Genomic DNA, 27,879 nt, shown 5'->3' with positions numbered 1-27,879 from the left:
GTTGTCTGCTGCATTCCTGCCTTGCATAGACCTTCGTTATGGGCCGCTCCCGCTCCTCGTGTAGAGGCAATTCCCGCAGTACAGCTGCTATGCTGAAGCGCGGCATACCCGATTCCTTGTTGCCGAACTTCTGCCTGGATATCGATTACCCTGACGTCTCCAACCCTGACCCTGGCTTGTCTAAGGATTACTCTACATTCTCCAAACCTGACCCTGATATGAATGACTACGAACTGCTCAATCCAGAACCAGCTTTGTGGTCTAAGGTCTGTGTATTCACATCCCCACCTCAGCCCCACGGTCCGGTCCCGGTTTGTGGCGTGCACGTCCGTTACAGTGTGTTACCATCTTATGTCAAGGATATGAAGGCAGCCGTAGCACGTTTGGATGGTATTCATTTGGCCATCAATACCCTCTTGGTGGGGATTGATGTCAAAAGTCTGTATACCAGCATTCCTCATGAATTTGGTATGCAGGCTGTCGCTCATTTTCTCCAAGCTCGGGATATTCATTCCCTCAATCATAATGATTTTGTTCTTCGCCTGTTGAGGTTTGTGTTGACTAAAAACTTCTTCCTCTTTGATAAAAGAATCTACCACCAGATCCAGGGTACGGCCATGGGCACCACGTGCACTCCCACCTACGCCAATTTATATCTAGGCTGGTGGGAGGAGGGCGTGGTGTTCGTGGAAGGCAACATCATGTTCACTGATCAAATTGATCTTTGGATCAGATACATTGATGACGTTCTCCTGCTCTGGTCTGGTACGGAACAATTATTGAGAAGCTTTATTCTGACTCTTAACAACAATCAGTTTAATCTTAAACTTACTCTTGAGGTTCATCAGGATCACATAAATTTTTTGGACCTAACTATTATGAAGCAGAATGATGGCAAATTGACAACAACTACTTAATGCAAACCTACATCGACGAATAGTCTGCTGGTGGCAGACAGCCATCATCCTACTTACATGATTAACAGTATCGCAACTGGACAATTTTTGCGACTAAGACGAAACTGTTCTGAGATTAATGAGTTTAGAACACAGGCCAATGATATGACTAATCGATTCATCGAAAGGGGATATCAGAAAAAAGTAATAAAACGGGCCTACCATCGAGCCCTACATTCTCCTAGATCTTCACTCTTCACTGATTACCCACAGACTAATAAGACAGAGCCTGACACATCCGATTTATTGGCACTTACAGTAGTCAGTGGGGGGGCACTACATCGTATACTGGCCAAACATTGGTATTTACTATTGGAGGACCGCAATCTGTCCCAGGTTCTTAGAACTGCTCTAACCATGGCATGCCGCCGTGCAAAGAGCCTTAGGGACAGACTAGTTCATAGTCATTTCCAGACTAAAACGGAAAGGACTTGGCTAGGTCCTAAGCCGCGGGGTACCTACACATGTGGTCGCTGTAAGGCTTGCCCTTTCATCAGGGTCAGCAAAGAATGTTCAGACTCAGAAGCCCGGGCAACATGCCAGGTCAATAGTTTTATCAACTGTTTAATCACAGAAGTGGTATACCTGATTACGTGCATCTGCGGCAAACTGTATGTTGGTGAGACCCATAGGGCATTCAAGATACGTATCTTGGAGCACTTGGGATCTATCAGAAACAAACATGATACACCTATCACTAGATATGTTAATAACATACATCATGGAGATTCCACCACCTTGCGTTTTATGGGGATCGCCCATACTCCCTGGGGCCCCCGTAAGGTCAACTGGGATCGTAAATTATTACAGTGCAAATGTAAGTGGATTTATACACTAAACACACAATCACCTCATGGTCTCAATGAGGGATTTATGTATTCCTCCTTTCTATAGTTCATTCTGAGAGGTATTTTCATTGTATGTGTGTAAGGCTGTCACTTTATCTCTCTATTGTGTCCTGTTACATCTTTGAGGGGTCTAGAGGGATCCAGGTATACAGTCCAGACATTTAATATCCTAGTAGGAACCGTTTTGCCTATTTTTAGGCGGTTCTGCTAGAGTAGAACATTCCTACACCATACTATACGGGCTCTGTATGCCTCCTCACAGCCGTTCTACCTATTATATAATACGGAGCTCCGTCTCCTTACCTGTATTTACTGTCTCCTGTTTGCACACATCCATTTTTATTATTTATTTATTTATTATTCATTTACCATTCTTTTAGGATAGCTTTTTCATTGTTTATTTATGCACAGTTATTTGTCTTGCTACTGTACATTGTAGTATTTGGCTATTGGCTAGCCTTTTCCCTGTGAGGAGTTAAGGGAGCCACTCTCCTCCCCCCTCGTTAACACTCACGCCGCTACTGGCTGCGAGGTGACCATATCCTGTTACTATCGGAATATAAGGGTCCCTCTGACCACTCATGCATTACTCCCCCCCCCCCCTTTGAAGAAGCGCGCTAGACACGCGAAACGGTCTTTGGGGTGTAGTGATGTCAGCTCCCAGACAGTCACGTGGACGGGTCAGGTCGTTCGCATGCTGGAGTCCCTGTTACTCTGTTACTATGCCTTGCTACTGAAGTGGTCAGGTCATATGTCTTACAGTTTACACTAGGCATAGGCAGCATTGTACCTGATCTTCTTATGGTTCTGTTTGAGCATATATAGAATTGGCAGAAGTACTCTATACATCAGTACCTTGTGTGTCTGTATTTACCTAGACACTTTGGACATTCTATGTACTGGTATAAGGGTTTTTTTGTGCTGTGCTATTCCCACATTACCAACACTGAGGTTGTGTACCATTAACCCATGCATTTTGTCTGGTTACTTATACCCATCAGTATCATTTATTAATAGTTCTTCTGTACCTACTGCTAACATTGGTTCTACTTACTGTTCTTATGCTTAACGCTGACATGTCTCATATCACTACATGAGTGTAGCATGCTGCTAGTACATATTTTCTTAGGTTCTGACTCCGGTTGCGTTGCGTTTATGAGTGTGGATATGTATCCTAGTTTTGACCTTTAGCCTTATTAATTGCGGTTCTGGTCATTGGGGTCACTATACCTGTGTAGCACAATCAATTTGGGGCTAGCACTAGTGTCCCTCCTCACCATCGCCCTGTCATTGGGAATTTTACACTGTATATATTATGACACGTCTTTCGTCAGTTTTTATAGTGATTACAAATTTATTATTTTCTGTTTTGTGTTCAGTGGTCTCTAGGGACCCTTTTTGGTCTGTTCCCATTAGTGCTTTGTGGTAGCAGTAGACTTTACTGCTACTTTATGTCTACATTTACTACTTAGTATCTAGAGTGCAGCTAATAGGGACCTTAGTGACCCCTTGTTGTAACTTACCTGTGTTTGTTTTCAAATATATATCCCTTAATCCTGAGTAGACAAAGTACAGGCATACCCCGCATTAACGTACGCAATTGTACCATTTGTATTTAAAGCGAAAATGTACTTAAATTGAAGCACTACCTTTTCCCCACTTATCGATGCATGTATTGTACTGCAATCGTCATATACGTGCATAACTGATGTAAGGAATGCATTTGTAACAGGCTCTATAGTTTCCCCGCTTCAGCACAGCTTTGGTACAGGTAGGGAGCCGGTATTGCTGTTCAGGACGTGCTGACACGAGCTGCTGTTTGCCTATTGGGTGATATGTCCTTACTCGCGAGTGTACTTAACGTGAGTGTCCTTAAACCGGGGTATGCCTGTACTGCATAAGTGTAGACATAACCCTAAAATAGAACCTGTTGGTCCTCCTCTCTCTCAAGGGGCCATCCAGCAGAAGCTTCCCTCTAAAGAAGGTGATCGGATCAGGCTCTCTACCAGAAATAATCTTCTCAAGCTAACCTCGACCCTAGATAAATTTGGCCTTACAAGATTTTCATCCAAATTAATTCAGTAGCCTTTAAATTGGAACTTTATGCCAGCCTAAAAAAGGTCCAGATTAGGACTAAAACGTTGACCATTTTTAATAATAAATACACCGTTACATACTAATATATAGGTGTATTTATTATAAATAAAATGGTCGACTTCCACACGAGTGCTCTCAACCTTCCTTCTAATACCCCCTATTTCTCTCTCATCAAGTCCTACATACAGAATTCATGTTCTTCTCCTCTATCGCTACGCATGGTGGAAGGTCAGGAAGAATTTGAGCTACAGGACATTTTGGACTCCGGGAACTTTCGTGCTAAGCTCCATTTTTTGGTGCATTAGAGAGCGTATTGTCCTGAGCAGAGATTTGGGGTGGATTCCAAAGATATCCACCCCCTTTTTGCTTGTTCGATGCTTCCACCGGAAATTTCCATCTAAACCCGGCTTTCATTGCCTGGAGTTGGATCCTGTATGTTGGGCACTGTGAGGCTTTGCACAGTCTGCGACCACACTGAAGGTATGGCAGCCACCTTGCATATACTGTTTACACTTCCACCCACACTGAGGATGCAGTGGCCATCTTGGCTGAACTTCCTCTAGAAAGTTAACAGAGCATGGTATGCTTGTTCCTGTTATTCTCCAGCTTGTTCCTGTTCATTTTCCATCCAGCCTTCACCTCTGCCTGTGACCCTGACTCCAATCTTCTGCCACCTGCCTTGACCTCTGCCAGTAACCCCGTCTCTGATTCTCTGCCAACTGTCTCGACCCCAGGTTTAACATCTAATTTATATTTAACTTTATTCACTTCTTGTTATTTTCCCACGTTAACCATAGCCCTGCTTAGTGAATACCAGATGAATACCAGGTAAATATCATTTAGCCTGTAATTAGATTATTTGCATCCAAATTAATATACCCACTTAAATTGCATCCAATTTAAATCATAAAGCCAACATTTTATTCAGGAGGCAAACATGAACATTATTTTTTTATCTTTTTCTATTGAATGTCGTGATAGTTAACACACACACACACATTAACTTAAATTAATGTCACTTTAAACAGTCTAACTCCATTTAGTGAATCTAGCCCTAAGAATCATTGATAAATCATAAATCCATTAATGTGTAAATGTGAGCCTTCTTTTTATGGTGGTATGAAAAAAAGTTTAAGTTTCTACATGAAACTTGGTTCCTTCACAGTTACCCAATAAATATTCATGACATATCTAAATTCTATAAAGTTTTTAAAAATAGAAAATTTTATTAAAAAAGGTGAAAAGTTGCTACATTTCATACTTTTATAAATCAAACTGTTACAGCACACTGTACTTTGGGAAGGAAAATATTCACACCTAACAGCACAAAAAAAGATACATGTATTTATCAGACAGTTACTTCTTTTCTGTTAGCAAAGTGATGCATCTGTTTCTTTTTTTTAAGTGACGATAAAATATAATGTAAGTCTTATATGTAATATTGATAGTGGTTCAAAAGTGCATTAGGCAACATTTGTATTAGTTACGTCCAATGTGGAATTTAGGATTAATTTTAAGGATTTTCATAGATGTATCTGTGCACAAGCAATGAGATGCCAAAGAATTAGAAGCCTTGTTTATGTCTTGATGGATCTCTCATGAACCTGTCACATCCTTTTTTTTTGCCCCGTTATACTCCACTACCGTATGTGTTATGTTTACTAGTTTGAAATTATAGAGCATCTAATCTTCATGAAAGTCAACTAACATTATGAAGTTCAGTGTGATGGTAATAGGGGTATGGAGTATCACTACTTGAGAACAATGTACAATACCTTGGGCAAAAAGACCCTACAGTATATTGGCAACTTTGTCCTCATTAAAATGTAACAAAATATGTAACTTTAGGGTAGCTTCATACTGTATGCTCTCCAATCCATGGCTGTCTCTCAAATAAACTTTCTATACTTTATATTTCATTTACAATATTCAGCATGAGGACATGCAAATCATCACACATGTACCTTTAAGCTTCCATTCTTTGTTGACAGGTATTTTCCATAATCTTTAGCCTGCTATTTAAAACTTTGCGAAATTAGGCATGATCTAGGGAAGTATAGCGTCAACAACCCACTCAAGTTAGCTTCTTGCCCATTTAAAGTCATTCACTTGAGTCTGTTTGCAAGCTGTTTATTGTGGGTCTGTCATTACGGTGCAAAAACACACTCAATTAATCAATTTCCCTGTGCCGAAGATTTTAGTCTAATTTATTTAGATGGAGGGTGTCACGGTAGCTTACAGGGCTATAATATACAGCACGCCAAATAACTGGTTTGAATTGAATACGACTGTGATATAATAAAGAGATTTTATTCCTTAAAAGACAGGTGGACACACAATATTGGACAAATAACAAACGGAATATAGACACTTACTTAGGGAAGGGACAACGAAATAACCAGGATTCAGGTTAGCAGTTCATCAGGCATAAGGTATCATTCAGATGAAATTATGAAGACACTGGGCATAGAGCTTACCATCGTTTTTATGTGATTTGGGCTCTATACCCTAACATTGGGTCTCAGGTATTGGATGACAATTACCTGCACCCAATTGCTCTTTGCCAGCTAACGTGGGAAGCACTTTGGTAGCTGGCACATGCGCACAATCCTCTGGTCAGAGTCCCATTTCCTGAACCCCACACTAAAAGGTTGGCATCTCCTAGTCTGCCATTTGGGATTCTGGCCCGGGAAACTCCAACCAGAGGTGTGAAGCACAACACAACACAAGTACCCACGTCCTGCTCTTCTCTGCCCTAGAATACTTAATCAGGTTGGGGGAGCCTTTGACCAGTGGGCTTACTGTAGACACACTGTGGTAGTTTAGTGATCAAAGCCTTTCATTGAAGTTGTAGCTATTTTTGGATACTGCGGTTTGGCAGGCGGCCAACTCCGTTCTTGGAGAGCGGACTTGAGGGATCCCCATTGAAATGCATTACGCCATTCATTTCAATGGGAAAGCGCCGCTCCTCCTCTCGGGCGCCAGCTGCTGGTCTTTCTCGATATCGGGCCCAAAACCTTGAAATCTCCATAGACTTCCATGGAGCTCCAATGGCGACTGTCACGTACGACCCGCTGCTAGCACACGACTTGCATACGGGACAAGGGTTAATACCGACACTCGCAAGCGCACCCACTCTTCACCTCCGCAAAGGTCCATCAAATGGACAATATCCCCTCTCAAGCCGTCCCAATATACCCCCGCCTAGAATAGCACACAAGTGAGCACGTGACTTTAGATATGCAACAGGGTTAATACACAAGGCTACTCTAGCAACCCCCTTTCTCCTCAGCAAGGAACCAGCGAGTTAGTATTAATCCCTACTCAATTGCACGTCATAACCATCCACTTTAACATAACATCAACTGTAGTAACGTGTGCCCGAGCTTAGTAAATTATTCTCTCCAGTGTGCACCAGTTCTATCAGAGCCCAAAGCATTACTTATTAAATGTTTTAATATATATAAATATAGTGCTTAGATTACAGAAAGGATGTAATTTAAATATAGTGCTTAAATTAAAGTTGCAATATAAGGCAGAACAGTTTCTTAAAATAAAAGGAATAAACAGAAAATCATATACAGTACATTACCAAAGGACATAGGTTCTTCTCAAAGAGGTCATTGATAAGAGGCAATGCCATATCCTCAGTCTGGTCTCCATAAAATGCAACAAAGAAAAATGATACCGGGCTCTTCTAATAATAAACTTAATAGATATAAAGTGATAAAAAAGTGATATACAAATGTGAACTACAAATATATAAATAAATATAGTGAATACAATATCCTTCACCAAATGTGAATAGTATAATAAACAGCAGCTCTACACCCTTTAAGGACTGTCCAGGTCCACAATTCTTGCGATGTCTTCCAGGTGGGGGGAGCGCTCAGATCTCGAAATGTAGCGCAGGGAAAAAAGATGGAAGAAATACTGATAATGCAGATCAATAAATAAATGAATGTATGTGCAAACAATAACCTCTAAATCGGTCTCACTCACAATGAAAGGACTAGTTACAAGCGTGTCAGAGATCCTTCTCTCTCTGACAAGAGCCCTTTGGTGGTAAAAGCCCTCTGGTATAGGTTCTGTTAAGGCTGTATGTCAGGTGGGCTAGATGTGTCCATACATGCTGGGTGTACCTCCCGGGGGAATAGCAAAAAAAGAGAGCACACAATAGTATAGTACATAAGGGTATAATGTAGCACAAAACGACACAATAGTAATGCACTCACATTGGTACAAAGTATGCAGGCATTGGAGAGGACTGTTGGTGACTGGTGGGGTAGACGCTGCTGATACTGTCACTTCGGAGATCCTTCCGCATGCGTCACATCCGGTGACGTCACTTCCTGTGACGCGGCGGTCAGGGCGGAAGAGGCTCTCTACCGCTCCAATCTCCACAGCTTTCTTGCCAGCACCTCCTCACACTAATTCTCTCCAAACACTGTCCTCCAACAAGGTGAAACAGATTTGATTCTACGCGTTTCGTAGTGATTGCCACTTCCTCAGGAATCATGATCTTGTCAGAGAGAGAAGGATCTCGGACACGCTTGTAACTAGTCCTTTCATTGTGAGTGAGACCGATTTAGAGGTTATTGTTTGCACATACATTCATTTATTTATTGATCTGCACTATCAGTATTTCTTCCATCTTTTTTCCCTGCACTACATTTCGAGATCTGAGCGCTCCCCCCACCTGGAAGACATCGCAAGAATTGTGGTCTCCATAAAACTTTGAAGCTAACTGCCTACAAAATCCTGTAGCCAACTGCCTTTCTCAAGGCACCGGCAGGAGCCCACCCTTTCTACAGAATACTTTGAAGCTACCCTCCCCCGACCAGGTCTGTAGGCCTTGGTTAAAACAGTTAACACCTTGAGTGGGCCATCCAGGATGCAGAACAGACCAAAGAAACATCCTGGCCGGTTTCAAACCCCGCATTTTTATCTTTTGTTAAAAAAAAAAAGTGTATTTCATTAACCCCTCAAGCACCAACGGGGATTAAACGACCTAGTAGTTCCTGATATCATGACAGCGACCTACGGGACAGGCTGCAAATGGGGGTTAAAAAGGCGGGAAGGGGAACAAAGGGCCACAAACATACACACACGGTTAACCCTTTCCCTCCCGACCTGATTCCAGTGTATATGTTTGGTGCATACACTGTAAGGGTAAAAAATACATGTAATCAGTGACATACATTTTGGTATTGAGGCAGGGGCATAAAAACACACAACCATTATTATGGTTAACCCCTCGCCTCCCACACGAGGGTAGTGGTGGCCAGCTGGGGTGTAACCCCTTTATTACCGAGCCAGCCCCCCTTCCCTCGTCACAGAGGGAACTCTTTTCCAGCACTATAAAATAGGGGCCATAGTAGTTTAAATAGGTTTGAACAAAACTGTGGGCTATTTCAGTAACCCAAAGGAGGCATTTTTGGGCAGATATTACGGTTTATTTTCTAAAAATTATTTTTAAACATTGCTAATTCGTATAATTTCTACACGGCTTACAGTAATGGTCTTAGTTTATCGGATAATCTAATAACATTTTAAGAAAATGATGGGGTTAGTATAACTGCAATATCATAGGTTTTCCTTTATGTCTTATCCTTTTAATTAAAATGTGTCAACCTGTTTCACAGTGCAGTACAATGTAAGTAAAAGGCAATTATAAGCATAACACGTTACCATGAATTTACACATTAAGTCCGTTTTTGTTTTTTTACAGAAACCTGAATGAAAATTAGGTGACAACAGATAAAAATATATGAATCTAATATATGGGGTGAAAATCAGTCAAAGGGAAACTTTAATTTTGACTAATATAATAGTATTCACAACTAAAAAAATATTAATAAAATTATGATTTTCATTTATTTGAGAAATATGTTTCTATATTTCATCACATGTTATTGTATTCAAGTCAATGCGCTGTCAGATGTCTTCCAGTGCCAGAAGGTGTCTTATAGTAGAAGATTGCTCAGTATTTATGGGCCTATATCAATAAGTTCTATAAAAGTACCCTGTCTGTATTTCAATTTTTATCAATTTCTTTTATTTCTTTTTTTGCAGGGTCTTCCGAGTCCATTCCTTCGCTGTCCCTCACAACGTCTTCTAGACCGAATAGTTCGACGTTATGCTGAAGTTTTTGATGCTGGTAGTGTCTACATGACTCACTTCACTGACCGAGACAAACTGAGACTTTTATATACACTGTCTGTCAATGTACACCCAATTGTATTGCAGGTAATTGTATTTTTTTTACATTTGTCAGTTGTAAGATTTCCATCTGTCACAGCTCTTAAAGAGCCAGGGTTTTTAATCCATTTTTTTTATACAGCATTGAAGCAGGGGGTCTCCGGTGCTGAACCCCATTAATTTTAGCTCCAGGGACCCCCTGTTTCCAGACATACTTATCTCCATAGTGGATCCTGGTAGCCCCTCCAGGGTTCACATTATGGATGATCTTCAAATGTGGCCCTGCAAGCCAATAGAAAGCCGTGATGTCATCCGGTGTTTCTTCCTATTGGCCGATGTGACCGGGTGGCTTTAAATTGCAGAGAGATACTGGCACCCCCTTCGGAGGTATCTCTGTAAGAAGGGAGCCCCCCCCCCCGAGCTGAAATTAATGGGGTTCAGCTCTGGAGACCCTCTGCTTCAATCCTGTATTAAAAAATGGAGAACAAAAATGGCTTTGATTGCTCCTTTAATGATTCCATAATAACCAAATGCTTTGAATGTATTTTTTATACTGTAAGCTTTACCTGATCTATGTAGAAGAAAAACACCTCCTGTGGCGCTGAGGCAAAGGTAAGGATGGGATTGTAGACAAAGTTCTTCTTTTGATTGATTACCTCAAGAGAAAAGACAAAACATGCAGACAACACTGCAATAGTGCATTACCCAGGGACAACAAGGATTGTAAATAAAGAGAGCAATTTAATACATTATAAAACACATTATAAAACACAATGATTCCAATAAAAAACTTTCTATGCTTCTGCACTAGAACAACGATTCTTGAAACTTGCTCCGCCTTAGTAAAATTGGAAACCTACTCACCAAAAGTGACTAGGACATACGCATTTGTTTAAGGGTCTTGTCAGCAGGTAAACCGCTTGCCGTGGGGTGAATTGCGCCAGTGAACGAAGGAGGATCCCCTTCTATGCTCGGAGTCTGCTTGCTGCCAGAGTCTGGTCGATCAACTCCTCCTCTGACGTCACCACTTGGATTTCACAGCTACGGTGTCCCTGCGATGCCGAAAAACCTCCTACGCATTTCGAAACTCCAAATAGTGGGTTTCTTCGTCAGGGATAGATGCTGCATGAGTCCATACTTCTATATATACCCCATTTCCTTCAATTATGGTAATTATCAATTGGATGACTCCCAGTTGAACAAAGAGTCTTCTGATAGGACTTAAATGTAGATAATGCTTCAGAGTAACAATACAAATATAAATGACACAAATATAAATGTACACACATATCAGTATGCACACATCAATGCAATATTAGTTATATAGATGAAAAGCAACTATTATGTACTGGTAAGCAAAAACAATTGTTATACTGACTCATAGAAGCCCAGATTGTGATTCCTAATTAGTGGGGGAAAAATTAACCCTCCTTCATAATACTCAATCAGTAGAATATTGAATCACAGTACCTGAGCTAATGTGTCATAGTTAATATGTCAATTATGACGACACACATCAAATTACATCAAATTACCTTGAAATCAAAACGATTCAATGCCAGAATAAGGTTATGAATACAAAAATTTTAGTTTTAACAGATGTTATTAACAAACATAGTCAGCGAAATATACAGTCAAACGTAATACTGATTTATATGGGAGAGACAAAGCATCAGGAAGGAACCTAGAACAATGACTTTTATAACCATTTATCATTTATTAGGGAACTAATTAATTAAATATAGTGAATATAGTGAAATTTTTATTAATTTTAAGTGCAAATTATTAATATTAAATGATTTTAAATATTTTTAAATACATTTGTTAATTAGTGCTATTAATTATATTGTGATATTTTTTATGTAAATTTTTTCATAATTTTTCTAAACAATTTAATTGATTAAATCAGTCAAATTAGTAGTATTTCATGAGATTTCACAGGCAACCACATATATAGTACACAGCTAGATCAGAAATGTAATACTTTTAACATTTGTCCGCAGACAATTTACTGTGCAATTTATGTGATTCTACTTAAGAAAAGCTGATAAGTCAAATTCGATATTTAACCCCTGAGGACTGAGCGTTTTTAATTCAAAAATCCAAAATGACTCTTTTGGAGATAAAATTCAGCTTATCTCCTCCTCGCTTGCAAAATATGGGACATTCAATGGCATGACACCTTAAACCTTCCGGACTTTGTGCATGTTTTGTTTTAAAGTGGAGAGATACATTATGGGACTCGAAGCCTCTTTTGATGTTGTATATATGCTCTCCTAGTCTTCTTTGCAGTGTTCTACCCGTGCGGCCCACATATTGTAGACCGCACGGGCATTCCAAAAGGTAAATAACAAACTGGCTATGACAATTTATTAATGTCTTAATAGAATATTCTTTGTGTAATATTTGATGTAAATTTTTTAGTCTTAATACTATACTGACACGCTATACACTTAGAGCATGGGAAGTATCCCTTGATACTATCCCTAGTAGTTGATGAATTTCTACTAAAAGGACAGCTTGGTGACAATTTTGATTTAACATTATTTGCTTTCCTGAAATATATTTCTGGTTTTTCTTTCAGATATGTTTTCAAAATGTCATCTTGCCTTAGAAGACTCCAGTATTTGCCAAAGGTTTTGATTATCTGCGGAGCCAGAGAATTGTATTGTGTAATAAAAGCCACTGTACTGGTCGTATTGTCTTGTCTCTTTTTTGGTTTATATTCCAATAGGTCGGATCTTGTCATATCTCTTACAGTCTTAATGGCTCTATCTAGCTGATGTCTGTTGTAATCACGATCAATAAACCTTTGTTTTAAATCCTGTGCCTGTACATCAAACATTAAAGGGTCAGAACAATTGCGTTTAATCCTAACCAGCTGTCCTTTAGGAATATTCCTAATCCAATTTGGATTATGGTTACTGCTGGCTAGGAGATAATTGTTGGCTTGGACCGGTTTATAGAATGTTCTTGTTTGTAAAACATTGTTTTCGATTTATATCTGGAGGTCCAAAAATTCCATGCAATTCTTACTTTCCTTAAATGTAAAATGCAAATTTCTATCATTGTCATTTAGATGTAATTTGAACTTCTCCAGCTCACAGGGAGTTCCTCTCCATATGAATATGACGTCATCTATGTAGCGCCGCCATAGGACCAAACTCACCCCCAGCTCTAAATCGGACCAGATGACATCGTCCTCCCACTTACCCATATATAGGTTCGCGTAGCTGGGAGCAAATTTGGTACCCATGGCGGTGCCACATATCTGTAGATGGAACTGTTCCATAAAGAGGAAATAATTGTGCCTTAAAATTAAATTGATGGATTCCATTAGGAATCCAGCCAGTTCAACAGACATAGATTTGTCTTGCTCAAGAGTGGGTGCTATTGCTTCGCACCCCTTCTCATGTGATATTACAGTATAGAGTGATGTAACATCATTTTAAGGCACAATTATTTCCTCTTCATGGAACAGTTCCATCTACAGATATGTGGCACCGCCATGGGTATATATATATATATATAAAATGACCCTATTGTAGGGTTATGTCTACACTGGTTCTTTGGAGCATTTGAATTATTGATATAAGGGAGATATAGGGAACTATCCCAGACCGTAACATTGAAATCAGTAAGAGCTATCGGTTATAGGTTTTAAACATTGTTTCTATATAATTAATACACATTTAATATTATTTTGATTAGTGGAGATGGAAATCCATCTCTTGCCAGTTTATAATTATATTTCCAATTACTATAGAGGTTGGAGTTAGAGCCTGAGATGGACACATGTTGGGATCTACCTGATAGGTAGGACTGAAACCAGTTTAAAGCATGCTTCCCTATTCCAGAGCTCTGGAGTTTAAGCAGGATAGCATGATCAACAGTATCAAAAGCCTTTGCAAAATCTAGGAATTTTGCACCAGTGAGTTGACCACGTTCCATTCCACACTGGATTTCCTTGCAAACTTTTAGCAGGGTAGTTACGGTAGAGTGTTTGGGGAGAAAGCCAGATTGGAATTGGCTTGTATAGTCATAGATCATTTGCCTACTAATTGGAGAGGTGGTGATAACATCAATGTCATCTCAAGATTAGAGACCAATTACCCTATTGTAGGGTTATGTCTACACTGGTTCTTTGGAGCATTTGAATGATTGATATAAGGGAGATATAGGGAATTATCCCAGACCGTAACATTGAAATAATCAGTAAGAGCTATCGGTTATAGGTTTTAAACATTGTTTCTATATAATTAATACACATTTAATATTATTTTGATTAGAAGAGAAGAGAGAAAATACAAAAAATTCGCAAAAATTATATATCAAACTGTGAAATTGGAGTATACTGGATGCTAAAAAGAATGAAGATGGGGCACACGGATTTCCAAAATAAAGAGATTTATTAAAGCATACAATGTGTATGCTTTAATAAATCTCTTTATTTTGGAAATCCGTGTGCCCCATCTTCATTCCTTTTTGTATGCCGTGGATTGGATGCAGCCGATCGTACATTGATGGGAGCACCGGTAATTGTATCACTCTTTATCATATTGTGGTGTGCAGCATTTACTCTTTGTTGTATACTGGATGCTGCCACAATGTGTAGGACACACAGAGCCAAGAATATATAGAACAATATAACAAAAGTCGCAAACCAATACACTGTGCTTGCAATAAAAACACACAAATGGATATACACTTTGAATATCCAGTAATAGGAGGGGGCTGGAAATACCTAAAATAAAGAAAGAGCCAATATGGTGAAGTACGTATATTTAAGTGATCTCACAACGCAAGCACTGATCCTACTTATGAAGTGGTAGATAAAACAGGCATGTCGGTACAAAAACAATCTTTAGCAGCAATACATGTAGTTGAATTTTGAACCGGATCACACCCACGGATACAGAGGACGCCGTCTGTCATCAGCCTTCAGATGGCTTTGAATGCTTGTAATCAGATTCCTCTTCTCCTCGGTTATTTGATCTTGTGATGCTTGCACGCTTGTAGTACACAGATGCTGCTGACATTGTATATGTCAATCAGTGAGGATAAGTAAAAGTTCAAAAAATGCCTTTAAAAAGGCATATGTCAAGAGAGTCCGTTTACTGTAATAACTCTAACAATGCCCTACGCGTTTCATCTGGGAGGACTTTGTCAAGGGTCATGTTGCACACTGCATATCAATCCTATATAGGAGGAACTTACTCCTGGTTGGTTAATTTTCCACATAGTGCCTAATCAGTATAGAAATTACTTGCAGATGCCAAACATAGCCAATATACATTTCAGAAACCTTGATTTCGATTTGCACAAATTAGTACATAATTCTACTACCTTGTATATTGTTCAAATTAACCAATAACAAAGATATATATGAATGTAAACATATAATGCAACAACATATGATCATAATGAACAATTGCAAAGAGCAATGTAAATAATGAGATATAACTGTGACTAGGAAAGAACGGCTCCTAGATCTATATTCACATTGAGACCAAGTGGAACAAGTGTTTTTACAGCATGTATCCACTTGGTGTCTAATCTTGAGATGGCATTGATGTTATCACCACCTCTCCAATTAGTAGGCAAATAATCTATGCCTATACAAGCCAATTCCAATCTGGCTTTCTCCCCAAACACACTACCGTAACTACCTTGCTAAAAGTTTGCAATGAAATCCAGTGTGGAATGGAACGGGGTCAACTCACTGGTGCAAAATTCCTAGATTTTGCAAAGGCTCTTGATACTGTTGATCATGCTATCCTGCTTAAACTCCAGAGCTCTGGAATAGGGAAGCATGCTTTAAACTGGTTTCAGTCCTACCTATCAGGTAGATCCCAACATGTGTCCATCTCAGGCTCTAACTCCAACCCCCTGGATATCACCTGTGGTGTCCCGCAGGGCTCTGTTCTGGGGCCCCTACTCTTCTCAGTGTTCATCAATGATCTTCCCACAGCTTATAAGGAAGCTTCAATACACATGTATGCAGATGATTCAATCCTATATGCACACAGCCATAGCCTCCCCAACCTTCAACATATACTTCAGTCTGACTTTTTGAGACTCGAAAACTGGATTTCCCAAAACAAACTGTTTTTAAACACTGACAAGACTGTAACAATGGTATTTGGGACCAAAACTAAATTTTTAAAGCTTCCAGTGACTGAGCTCCAGATCAGAACCAGTTACTAGTTTTAAATACCTGGGCATATGGTTTGACTCCCACTTAACATTTGGAATGCACATTGATACCCTGACATCCAAAACCTATGCCAAACTAGGTGTACTTTACAGGAACAAAGCCTCCCTAAGCCTGCTGGTCAGAAAGCGTATCGCACAGCAGATGCTAATGCCAATTATCGACTATGGAGACATAGTATATGGCTCGGCACCCCAAACCCACCTTAGCAAAATTGACAACCACTACAATTCAATTTGTCGTTTTGTTCTCCAATGCAATTATAACACACATCACTATGAAATGCTCAAAGAACTAGATTGGTCATCACTGGAGTCTAGGCGCAAAGTTCACCTTTCCTGTCTTGCCTTCAAATACTTTCTGGGCAAGCCACCCATCTATCTGAACAAGCTCCTCACCCCTACCACATGCAGCACTTATCATCTGAGATCAGACTCCAAAAAACTGTTCATGGTCCCAAGGCTCAACAAAGTATCCGGCCGCTCCACCTTTGATTACCGTGCACCCCAAAACTGGAACAACCTACTGGAGACTCTCACATCCACCGCCAGTTTAAGTTCTTTCAAAACTAAGGCTGTCTCACATTTTAATCTGGTCTGTAACTGTTACATACTGTCACGGTAGCTAGTACAGGGTTATAATATACACCAAATATCTGGGTTGAATTGAACACGACTTAGATATAATAAAGATAGTTTATTCCTTAGATAGGTGAACACACAAGATGATACAAATAACAGACAAAATATAGCACTTACTTAGGGGTTGGGTAATGAAGCAATCAGGTACAGGATTGGTAATTCATACAGCAATCAGGCATCAAGTAGTTGGTAAAATCGAAGACAATGGGTATATGGTTTACACTGGTTTATATGGGATTCCAGTCCTATACCCTGGCATTGAGTGCAAGACATTGGATGACAATTATCTGCACCCAATCCTTCCTTGCCAGCTAACGTTGGAACATTGTTAGATCATGCCCCCAGTTAGTTGGCACATGCGCACTTCTGGCCCTTGGGGTCTCATTTCTTTAGCCCCACACAAAAGTCAGGGTACCTAAAAGTCTACCAGCCTGGTATCTGGTCAGGAAATCCTTTTGTAAGTGTGAATTACAGCACTTACAGACCACTCAAGCCCTGCGTTTCTCCACCCTAATGTATACAACCAGAGTGGCTGAGCCTTTGATCAGGGGGTCTGTTGTAGACAATGGGTCGCCCCCCTGAGCATTAACATTAAACAGAGCCAGGGACTTTCACGGGCTTTTATCCCCGCTTTGAAATACAGTACAGTTCTTAATATATATATATATAGATATATATATATATTTTAAAATAATCCGTTCGGCTGGGCCGAGCGGGCCGAAACTTGCCTGACCCTAATGCCGGAGGGGACTCTCTATGGTGGCCAAGTTTCAGCTCGCTGCGACCCACCGGACCGGAGTTACACATATATATATACCCTTATACACCATTTTAATAAAAAATATCACAAAATTCTTCTAAGTCCCTCGGGAAGAGTGAAAGACGCGCACGTTCATTTTCAGAGCTCCTAGACCTTCCTATAAGAAGTTAGCCAAAAAGTAGCTTCGAAAAACGCTTAGGTTAAGTTTCAGAGTTGCTTCTAATGTACCGAAGCTGGACTTAGACATAATTTCACTCTCACAACATTATGGCGGCGCTGTACATACAGGGATAAGGATATTATTATTACATAGCACTGACAGTGACGGCGGCGCTGTACATACAGGGATAAGGATAGTATTATTACATAGCACTGACAGTGACGGTGGCGCTGTACATACAGGGATAAGTATAGTATTATTACATAGCACTGACAGTGACGGCGGCGCTGTACTTACAGAGATAAGGATAGTATTATTACATAGCACTGACAGTGACGGCGGCGTTGTACATACAGGGATAAGAATAGTATTACACTGGCGACACACTTTATTCGAGCTCGGCTAGTCCCACGAATTCGGGTATACCCGGGTGTATTGAGGTTTGTGACTGTTTTCTGCCCGAGTGCATTGGGTTATTTTCCAGGCAGGGATTGAAGCATTTTATTCCCGCTGGCTGCAATACTGCACAGTATATATATATATATATACTGCATTACAATTCATGAATTTATGCCATCTGGTAGACACGCTAAGCATTGCAGCCTATTAAATCCTAATCATTATTTAACAGATCAGCCGCCCGTCAGCCAGGCATGAACCCAGGCTGGGAAGGCAAACGCAACGGGGCTTGTCAGAGGTGAGGAGCGGCGCATTCCAGGTATCTGCCAGGTACATACTGGGTATTTGCTCGAATAAAGTGTGTCGGTGCAGTATTGCATAGCACTGACAGTGACGGCGGCGCTGTACATACAGGGATAAGAATAGTATTATTACATAGCACTGACAGTAATGGCGGCGCTGTACATACAGGGATAAGGATAGTATTATTACATAGCACTGACAGTGACGGCGACGCTGTACATACATGGATAAGGATAGTATTTTAACATAGCACTGACAGTGACGGCGGCGCTGTCCATACAGGGATAAGGATAGTATTATTACATAGTACTGACATTGACGGCGGCGCTGTACATACAGGGATAAGAATAGTATTATTACATAGCACTGACAGTGACGGTGGCGCTGTACATAGAGGGATAAGGATAGTATTACATAGCACTGACAGTGACGGCGGGGCTGTACATACAGGGATAAGAATAGTATTATTGCACAGCACTGACAGTGACGGCAGCGCTGCACATACAGTATTAAGGATAGCATTATTACATAGCACTGACAGTGACGGCGGTGCTGTACATACAGGGATAAGAGTAGTATTATTACATAGCACTGACAGTGATGGCGGCGCTGTACATACAGGGATAAGGATAGTATTACATAGCACTGACAGTGACGGCGGGACTGTACATACAGGGATAAGAATAGTATTATTGCACAGCACTGACAGTGAGGGCGGCGCTGCACATACAGGGTTAAGGATAGCATTATTACATAGCACTGACAGTGACGGCGGCGCTGTACATACAGGGATAAGGATAGGATATATAAGACAGTACTGACAGTGATGGCGGCGCTTATCCCTGTATGTACAGCGCCGCTGTCACTGTCAGTGTTATGTAATAATACTATCCTTATCCCTGTATGTACAGCGCCGCCATCACTGTCAGTGGGTAGAAAGTACTTTTCTCCACCTCTGTTATTGCCACAGACTTGCCCTTTACTGGGCGCCGCCGTCACTGTCAGTGCTATGTAATACTATCCTTATCCCTGTATCTACAGCGCCGCCGTCACTGTCAGTGCTATGTAATAATACTATCCTTATCCCTGTATGTTCAGCGCCGCCGTCACTTTCAGTGCTGTGTAATACTATCCTTACCACTGTATGTACAGCGCCGCCGTCACTGAAATAAGTCGAATTTCAGCATTTTTGTGTGACCGGGAAAAATGGGTAGAAAGTACTTTTTCTCCCTTCCTGTTAATGCCACTGTCAGTGCTATGTAACGGCGGCGCTGTACATACAGGGATAAGGATAGTATTATTACATAGCAGTGACAGTGACGGCGGTGCTGTACATACAGAGATAAGGATAGTATTATTACATAGCACTGACAGTGACGGTGGCGCTGTACATACAGAGATAACGATAGTATTATTACATAGCACTGACAGTGACGGCGGCGCTGTACATACAGGGATAAGGATAGTATTATTACATAGCACTGCCAGTGACGGCGGTGCTGTACATACAGGGATAAGGATAGTATTATTACATAGCACTGACAGTGACGGCGGCGCTGTACATACAGGGATAAGGATAATATTATTACATAGCACTGTCAGTGACGGCAGCGCTGTACATACAGGGATAAGGATAGTATTATTACATAGCACTGACAGTGACGGTGGCGCTGTACATACAGGGATAAGGATAGTATTACATAGCACTGACAGTGACGGCGGTGCTGTACATACAGGGATAAGAATAGTATTATTACATAGCACTGACAGTGATGGCGGCGCTGTACATACAGGGATAAGGATAGTATTATTACATAGCACTGACAGTGACGTCGGCTCTGTACATACAGGTATAAGGATAGTATTATTACATATCACTGACAGTGACGGCGGCGCTGTACATACAGGGATAAGGATAGTATTATTACATAGCACTGACAGTGACGGCGGCGCTGTACATACAGGGATAAGAATAGTATTATTACATAGCACTGACAGTGACGGCGGCGCTGTACGTACAGGGATAAGGATAGTATTACATAGCACTGACAGTGACGGCGAGGCTGTACATACAGGGATAAGAATAGTATTATTGCACAGCACTGACAGTGATGGCGGCGCTGCACATACAGGGTTAAGGATAGCATTATTACATAGCACTGACAGTGACGGCGGCGCTATACATACAGGGATAAGGATAGGATATATAAGACAGTACTGACAGTGACGGCGGCGCTTATCCCTGTATGTACAGCGCCGCCGTCACTGTCAGTGCTATGTAATAATACTATCCTTATCCCTGTATGTACAGCGCCGCCATCACTGTCAGTGGGTAGAAAGTACGTTTCTCCACCCCTGTTATTGCCACAGACTTGCCCTTTACAGGGCGCCGCCGTCACTGTCAGTGCTATGTAATACTATCCTTATCCCTGTATCTACAGCGCCACCGTCACTGTCACTGCTATGTAATAATACTATCCTTATCCCTGTATGTACAGCGCCGCCGTCACTGTCACTGCTATGTAATAATACTATCCTTATCTCTGTATGTGCAGCGCCGCCGTCACTGTCAGTGCTATGTAATAATACTATTCTTATCCCTGTATTGTACAGCGCCACCATCACTGTCAGTGCTATGTAATAATACTATCCTTATCCCTGTATGTACAGCGCCGCCGTCACTGTCAGTGCTATGTAATACTATCCTTATCCCTGTATGTACAGCGCCGCCGTCACTGTCAGTTCTATGTAATACTATCCTTATCCCTGTATGTACAGCGCCGCCGTCACTGTCACTGCTATGTAATAATACTATCCTTATCCCTGTATGTACAGCGCCGCCGTCACTGTCAGTGCTATGTAATAATACTATCCTTATCCCTGTATGTACAGCGCCGCCATCACTGTCAGTGGGTAGAAAGTACGTTTCTCCACCCCTGTTATTGCCACAGACTTGCCCTTTACAGGGCGCCGCCGTCACTGTCAGTGCTATGTAATACTATCCTTATCCCTGTATCTACAGCGCCGCCGTCACTGTCACTGCTATGTAATAATACTATCCTTATCCCTGTATGTACAGCGCCGCCGTCACTGTCACTGCTATGTAATAATACTATCCTTATCTCTGTATGTGCAGCGCCGCCGTCACTGTCAGTGCTATGTAATAATACTATTCTTATCCCTGTATTGTACAGCGCCACCATCACTGTCAGTGCTATGTAATAATACTATCCTTATCCCTGTATGTACAGCGCCGCCGTCACTGTCAGTGCTATGTAATACTATCCTTATCCCTGTATGTACAGCGCCGCCGTCACTGTCAGTTCTATGTAATACTATCCTTATCCCTGTATGTACAGCGCTGCCGTCACTGTCACTGCTATGTAATAATACTATCCTTATCCCTGTATGTACAGCGCCGCCGTCACTGTCAGTGCTATGTAATAATAATATCCTTCTCCCTGTATGTACAGCGCCGCCGTCACTGTCAGTGCTATGTAATACTATCCTTATACCTGTATGTACAGCGCCGCCGTCACTTTCAGTGCTGTGTAACACTATCCTTATCCCTGTATGTACAGCATCGCCGTCACTGTCAGTGCTATGTAATACTATCCTTATCCCTGTGTGTACAGCGCCGCCGTCACTGTCAGTGCTATGTAATAATACTATCCTTATCCCTGTATGTACAGCGCCGCCGTCACTGTCAGTGCTATGTAATAATACTATCCTTATCCCTGTATGTACAGCGCCGCCGTCACTGTCAGTGCTATGTAATAATACTATCCTTATCCCTGTGTGTACAGCGCCGCTGTCACTGTCAGTGCTATGTAATAATACTATCCTTATCCCTGTATGTACAGCGCCGCCGTCACTGTCAGTGCTATGTAATACTTTCTTTATCCCTGTATGCCACTGCGCAGCCGTCACTGTCAGTGCTATGTAATAATACTATCCTTATCCCTGTATGTACAGCGCCGCCGTCACTGTCAGTGCTATGTAACGGCGGCGCTGTACATACAGGGATAAGGATAGTATTATTACATAGCAGTTACAGTGACGGCAGCGCTGTACATACAGGGATAAGGATAGTATTACATAGCACTGACAGTGACGACGGCGCTGTGCATACAGGGATAAGCGCCGCCGTCACTGTCAGTGCTGTCTTATATATCCTATCCTTATCCCTGTATGTACAGTGCCGCCGTCACTGTCAGTGCTACCATTAGCTATCCTTATCCCTGTATGTACAGCGCCGCCGTCACTGTCAGTTTTATGTAATACTATCCTTATCCCTGTATGTACAGCGCCGCCGTCACTGTCAGTGCTATGTAATAATGCTATCCTTAACCCTGTACTGTATGTGCAGCGCCGCCGTCACTGTCAGTGCTGTGCAATAATACTATTCTTATCCCTGTATGTACAGCCCCGCCGTCACTGTCAGTGCTATGTAATACTATTCTTATCCCTGTATGTACAGCGCCGCCGTCACTGTCAGTGCTATGTAATAATACTACTCTTATCCCTGTATGTACAGCGCCGCCATCACTATCAGTGCTATGTAATAATACTATCCTTATCCCTGTATGTACAGCGCCGCCGTCACTATCAGTGCTATGTAATAATACTATCCTTATACCTGTATGTACAGCGCCGCCGTCACTGTCAGTGCTATGTAATAATACTATCCTTATCCCTGTATGTACAGCGCCGCCATCACTGTCAGTGCTAAGTAATAATACTATTCTTATCCCTGTATGTACAGCGCCGCCGTCACTGTCAGTTCTATGTAATACTATCCTTATCCCTGTATGTACAGCGCCGCCGTCACTGTCACTGCTATGTAATAATACTATCCTTATCCCTGAATGTACAGCGCCGCCGTCACTGTCAGTGCTATGTAATAATAATATACTTACAGTATCCCTATATGTACAGCGCCGCCGTCACTGTCAATGCTGTGTAATACTATCCTTATCCCTGTATGTACAGCACTGCCGTCACTGTCAGTGCTATGTAATACTATCCTTATCCCTGTATGTACAGTGCCGCCGTCACTGTCAGTTCTATGTAATACTATCCTTATCCCTGTATGTACATCGCCGCCGTCACTGTCACTGCTATGTAATAATACTATCCTTATCCCTGTATGTACAGTGCCGCCGTCACTGTCAGTGCTATGTAATAATAATATCCTTTTCCCTGTATGTACAGCGCCGCCATCACTGTCAGTGCTATGTAATACTATCTTTATCCCTGTATGTACAGCGCCGCGTCACTGTCAGTGCTATGTTATACTATCCTTATTACTGTGTGTACAGCGCCGCCGTCACTGTTAGTGCTGTGTAATAATACTATCCTTATCCCCGTATGTACAGCGCCGCCGTCACTGTCAGTGCTATGCAATAATAATATCCTTATCCCTGTATGTACAGCGCCCCCGTCACTGTCAGTGCTATGTAATACTAAACTTATCCCTGTATGTACAGCGCCGCCGTCATTGTCAGTGCTGTGTAATACTATCCTTATCCCTGTATGTGCAGCACCGCCGTCACTGTCAGTGCTGTGTAATACTATCCTTATCCCTGTATCTACAGCACCGCCGTCACTGTCAGTGCTATGTAATACTATCCTTATCCCTGTATGTACAGCGCTGCGTCACTGTCAGTGCTATGTAATAATACTATTCTTATCCCTGTATGTATAACGCCGCCGTCACAGTCAGTGCTATGTTATAATACTATCCTTATCCCTGTATGTACAGCGCCGCCGTCACTGTCAGTGCTGTGTAATAATACTATCCTTATCCCTGTATGTACAGCGCCGCCGTCACTGTCACTGCTATGTAATAATACTATCCTATCCCTGTATGTACAGCGCCGCTGTCACTGTCAGTGCTGTGTAATAATAATATCCTTAACCCTGTATGTACAGCGCCGCCGTCACTGTCAGTGCTATGTAATAATACTATACTTATCCCTGTATGTACAGCGCCATCGTCACTGTCACTGCTATGTAATAATACTATCCTTATCCCTGTATGTACAGCGCCGCCGTCACTGTCAGTGCTATGTAATAATACTATCCTTATCCCTGTATGTACAGCGCCGCCGTCACTGTCAGTGCTATGTAATACTATCCTTATCCCTGTATGTACAGCGCCGCCGTCACTGTCAGTTCTATGTAATACTATCCTTATCCCTGTATGTACAGCGCCGCCGTCACTGTCAGTGCTATGTAATAATAATATACTTATCCCTGTATGTACAGCGCCGCCGTCACTGTCAGTGCTATGTAATACTATCCTTATCCCTGTATGTACAGCGCCGCCGTCACTGTCAGTGCTGTGTAATACTATCCTTATCCCTGTATGTACAGCACTGCCGTCACTGTCAGTGCTATGTAATACTATCCTTATCCCTGTATGTACAGCGCCGCCGTCACTGTCAGTTCTATGTAATACTATCCTTATCCCTGTATGTACAGCGCCGCCGTCACTGTCACTGCTATGTAATAATACTATCCTTATCCCTGTATGTACAGCGCCGCCGTCACTGTCAGTGCTATGTAATAATACTACTCTTATCCCTGTATGTACAGCGCCGCCATCACTATCAGTGCTATGTAATAATACTATCCTTATCCCTGTATGTACAGCGCCGCCGTCACTATCAGTGCTATGTAATAATACTATCCTTATACCTGTATGTACAGCGCCGCCGTCACTGTCAGTGCTATGTAATAATACTATCCTTATCCCTGTATGTACAGCGCCGCCATCACTGTCAGTGCTAAGTAATAATACTATTCTTATCCCTGTATGTACAGCGCCGCCGTCACTGTCAGTGCTATGCAATAATACTATTCTTATCCCTGTATGTACAGCGCCGCCATCACTATCAGTGCTATGTAATAATACTATCCTTATCCCTGTATGTACAGCGCCGCCGTCACTGTCAGTTCTATGTAATACTATCCTTATCCCTGTATGTACAGCGCCGCCGTCACTGTCACTGCTATGTAATAATACTATCCTTATCCCTGTATGTACAGCGCCGCCGTCACTGTCAGTGCTATGTAATAATAATATACTTATCCCTGTATGTACAGCGCCGCCGTCACTGTCAGTGCTATGTAATACTATCCTTATCCCTGTATGTACAGCGCCGCCGTCACTGTCAATGCTGTGTAATACTATCCTTATCCCTGTATGTACAGCACTGCCGTCACTGTCAGTGCTATGTAATACTATCCTTATCCCTGTATGTACAGTGCCGCCGTCACTGTCAGTTCTATGTAATACTATCCTTATCCCTGTATGTACATCGCCGCCGTCACTGTCACTGCTATGTAATAATACTATCCTTATCCCTGTATGTACAGTGCCGCCGTCACTGTCAGTGCTATGTAATAATAATATCCTTTTCCCTGTATGTACAGCGCCGCCATCACTGTCAGTGCTATGTAATACTATCTTTATCCCTGTATGTACAGCGCCGCGTCACTGTCAGTGCTATGTTATACTATCCTTATTACTGTGTGTACAGCGCCGCCGTCACTGTTAGTGCTGTGTAATAATACTATCCTTATCCCCGTATGTACAGCGCCGCCGTCACTGTCAGTGCTATGCAATAATAATATCCTTATCCCTGTATGTACAGCGCCCCCGTCACTGTCAGTGCTATGTAATACTAAACTTATCCCTGTATGTACAGCGCCGCCGTCATTGTCAGTGCTGTGTAATACTATCCTTATCCCTGTATGTGCAGCACCGCCGTCACTGTCAGTGCTGTGTAATACTATCCTTATCCCTGTATCTACAGCACCGCCGTCACTGTCAGTGCTATGTAATACTATCCTTATCCCTGTATGTACAGCGCTGCGTCACTGTCAGTGCTATGTAATAATACTATTCTTATCCCTGTATGTATAACGCCGCCGTCACAGTCAGTGCTATGTTATAATACTATCCTTATCCCTGTATGTACAGCGCCGCCGTCACTGTCAGTGCTGAGTAATAATACTATCCTTATCCCTGTATGTACAGCGCCGCCGTCACTGTCACTGCTATGTAATAATACTATCCTATCCCTGTATGTACAGCGCCGCTGTCACTGTCAGTGCTGTGTAATAATAATATCCTTAACCCTGTATGTACAGCGCCGCCGTCACTGTCAGTGCTATGTAATAATACTATACTTATCCCTGTATGTACAGCGCCATCGTCACTGTCACTGCTATGTAATAATACTATCCTTATCCCTGTATGTACAGCGCCGCCGTCACTGTCAGTGCTATGTAATAATACTATCCTTATCCCTGTATGTACAGCGCCGCCGTCACTGTCAGTGCTATGTAATACTATCCTTATCCCTGTATGTACAGCGCCGCCGTCACTGTCAGTTCTATGTAATACTATCCTTATCCCTGTATGTACAGCGCCGCCGTCACTGTCAGTGCTATGTAATAATAATATACTTATCCCTGTATGTACAGCGCCGCCGTCACTGTCAGTGCTATGTAATACTATCCTTATCCCTGTATGTACAGCGCCGCCGTCACTGTCAGTGCTGTGTAATACTATCCTTATCCCTGTATGTACAGCACTGCCGTCACTGTCAGTGCTATGTAATACTATCCTTATCCCTGTATGTACAGCGCCGCCGTCACTGTCAGTTCTATGTAATACTATCCTTATCCCTGTATGTACAGCGCCGCCGTCACTGTCACTGCTATGTAATAATACTATCCTTATCCCTGTATGTACAGTGCCGCCGTCACTGTCAGTGCTATGTAATAATAATATCTTTTTCCCTGTATGTACAGCGCAGCCGTCACTGTCAGTGCTATGTAATACTATCCTTATCCCTGTATGTACAGCGCCGCCGTCACTGTCAGTGCTGTGTAATACTATCCTTATCCGTGTATGTACAGCGCCGCCGTCACTGTCAGTGCTATGTAATACTATCTTTATCCCTGTATGTACAGCGCCGCGTCACTGTCAGTGCTATGTTATACTATCCTTATTACTGTGTGTACAGCGCCGCCGTCACTGTCAGTGCTGTGTAATAATACTGTCCTTATCCCCGTATGTACAGCGCCGCCGTCACTGTCAGTGCTATGTAATACTATCCTTATCCCTGTATGTACAGCGCCGCCGTCACTGTCAGTGCTGTGTAATACTATCCTTATCCCTGTATGTACAGCACCGCCGTCACTGTCAGTGCTGTGTAATACTATCCTTATCCCTGTATGTACAGCGCTGCGTCAATGTCAGTGCTATGTAATAATACTATTCTG

At 42.0% G+C, this 27,879-nt stretch overlaps 1 protein-coding gene across 4 annotated transcripts in view; it reads left to right on the top strand.

Annotated features, from left to right (window-relative positions):
• Window positions 1-12,783, top strand: part of TEX14 (testis expressed 14, intercellular bridge forming factor) — a 541,240-nt gene extending 528,457 nt beyond the window's left edge. For 3 of the 4 annotated variants that reach the window (XM_075589773.1, XM_075589772.1, XM_075589771.1), the window contains 2 exons: window positions 9,977-10,150; window positions 12,687-12,783. In XM_075589773.1, coding sequence (XP_075445888.1) covers window positions 9,977-10,150; window positions 12,687-12,716 — 204 coding nt within the window. In that variant the 3' untranslated portion in view covers window positions 12,717-12,783. Of the gene's footprint in view, window positions 1-9,976; window positions 10,151-12,686 lie in introns of those variants that run through there. The other variant, XM_075589775.1, reaches the window with a different exon arrangement.
• The last annotated feature ends 15,096 nt before the right edge of the window (window positions 12,784-27,879 follow it).

This window comes from Ascaphus truei, chromosome 3, assembly GCF_040206685.1.
Source record: "Ascaphus truei isolate aAscTru1 chromosome 3, aAscTru1.hap1, whole genome shotgun sequence".
Taxonomy (NCBI): domain Eukaryota; kingdom Metazoa; phylum Chordata; class Amphibia; order Anura; family Ascaphidae; genus Ascaphus; species Ascaphus truei.
The sequence above is the reverse complement of the archived record's forward strand: the minus strand, read 5'-3'. Positions and strand labels throughout refer to the sequence as shown.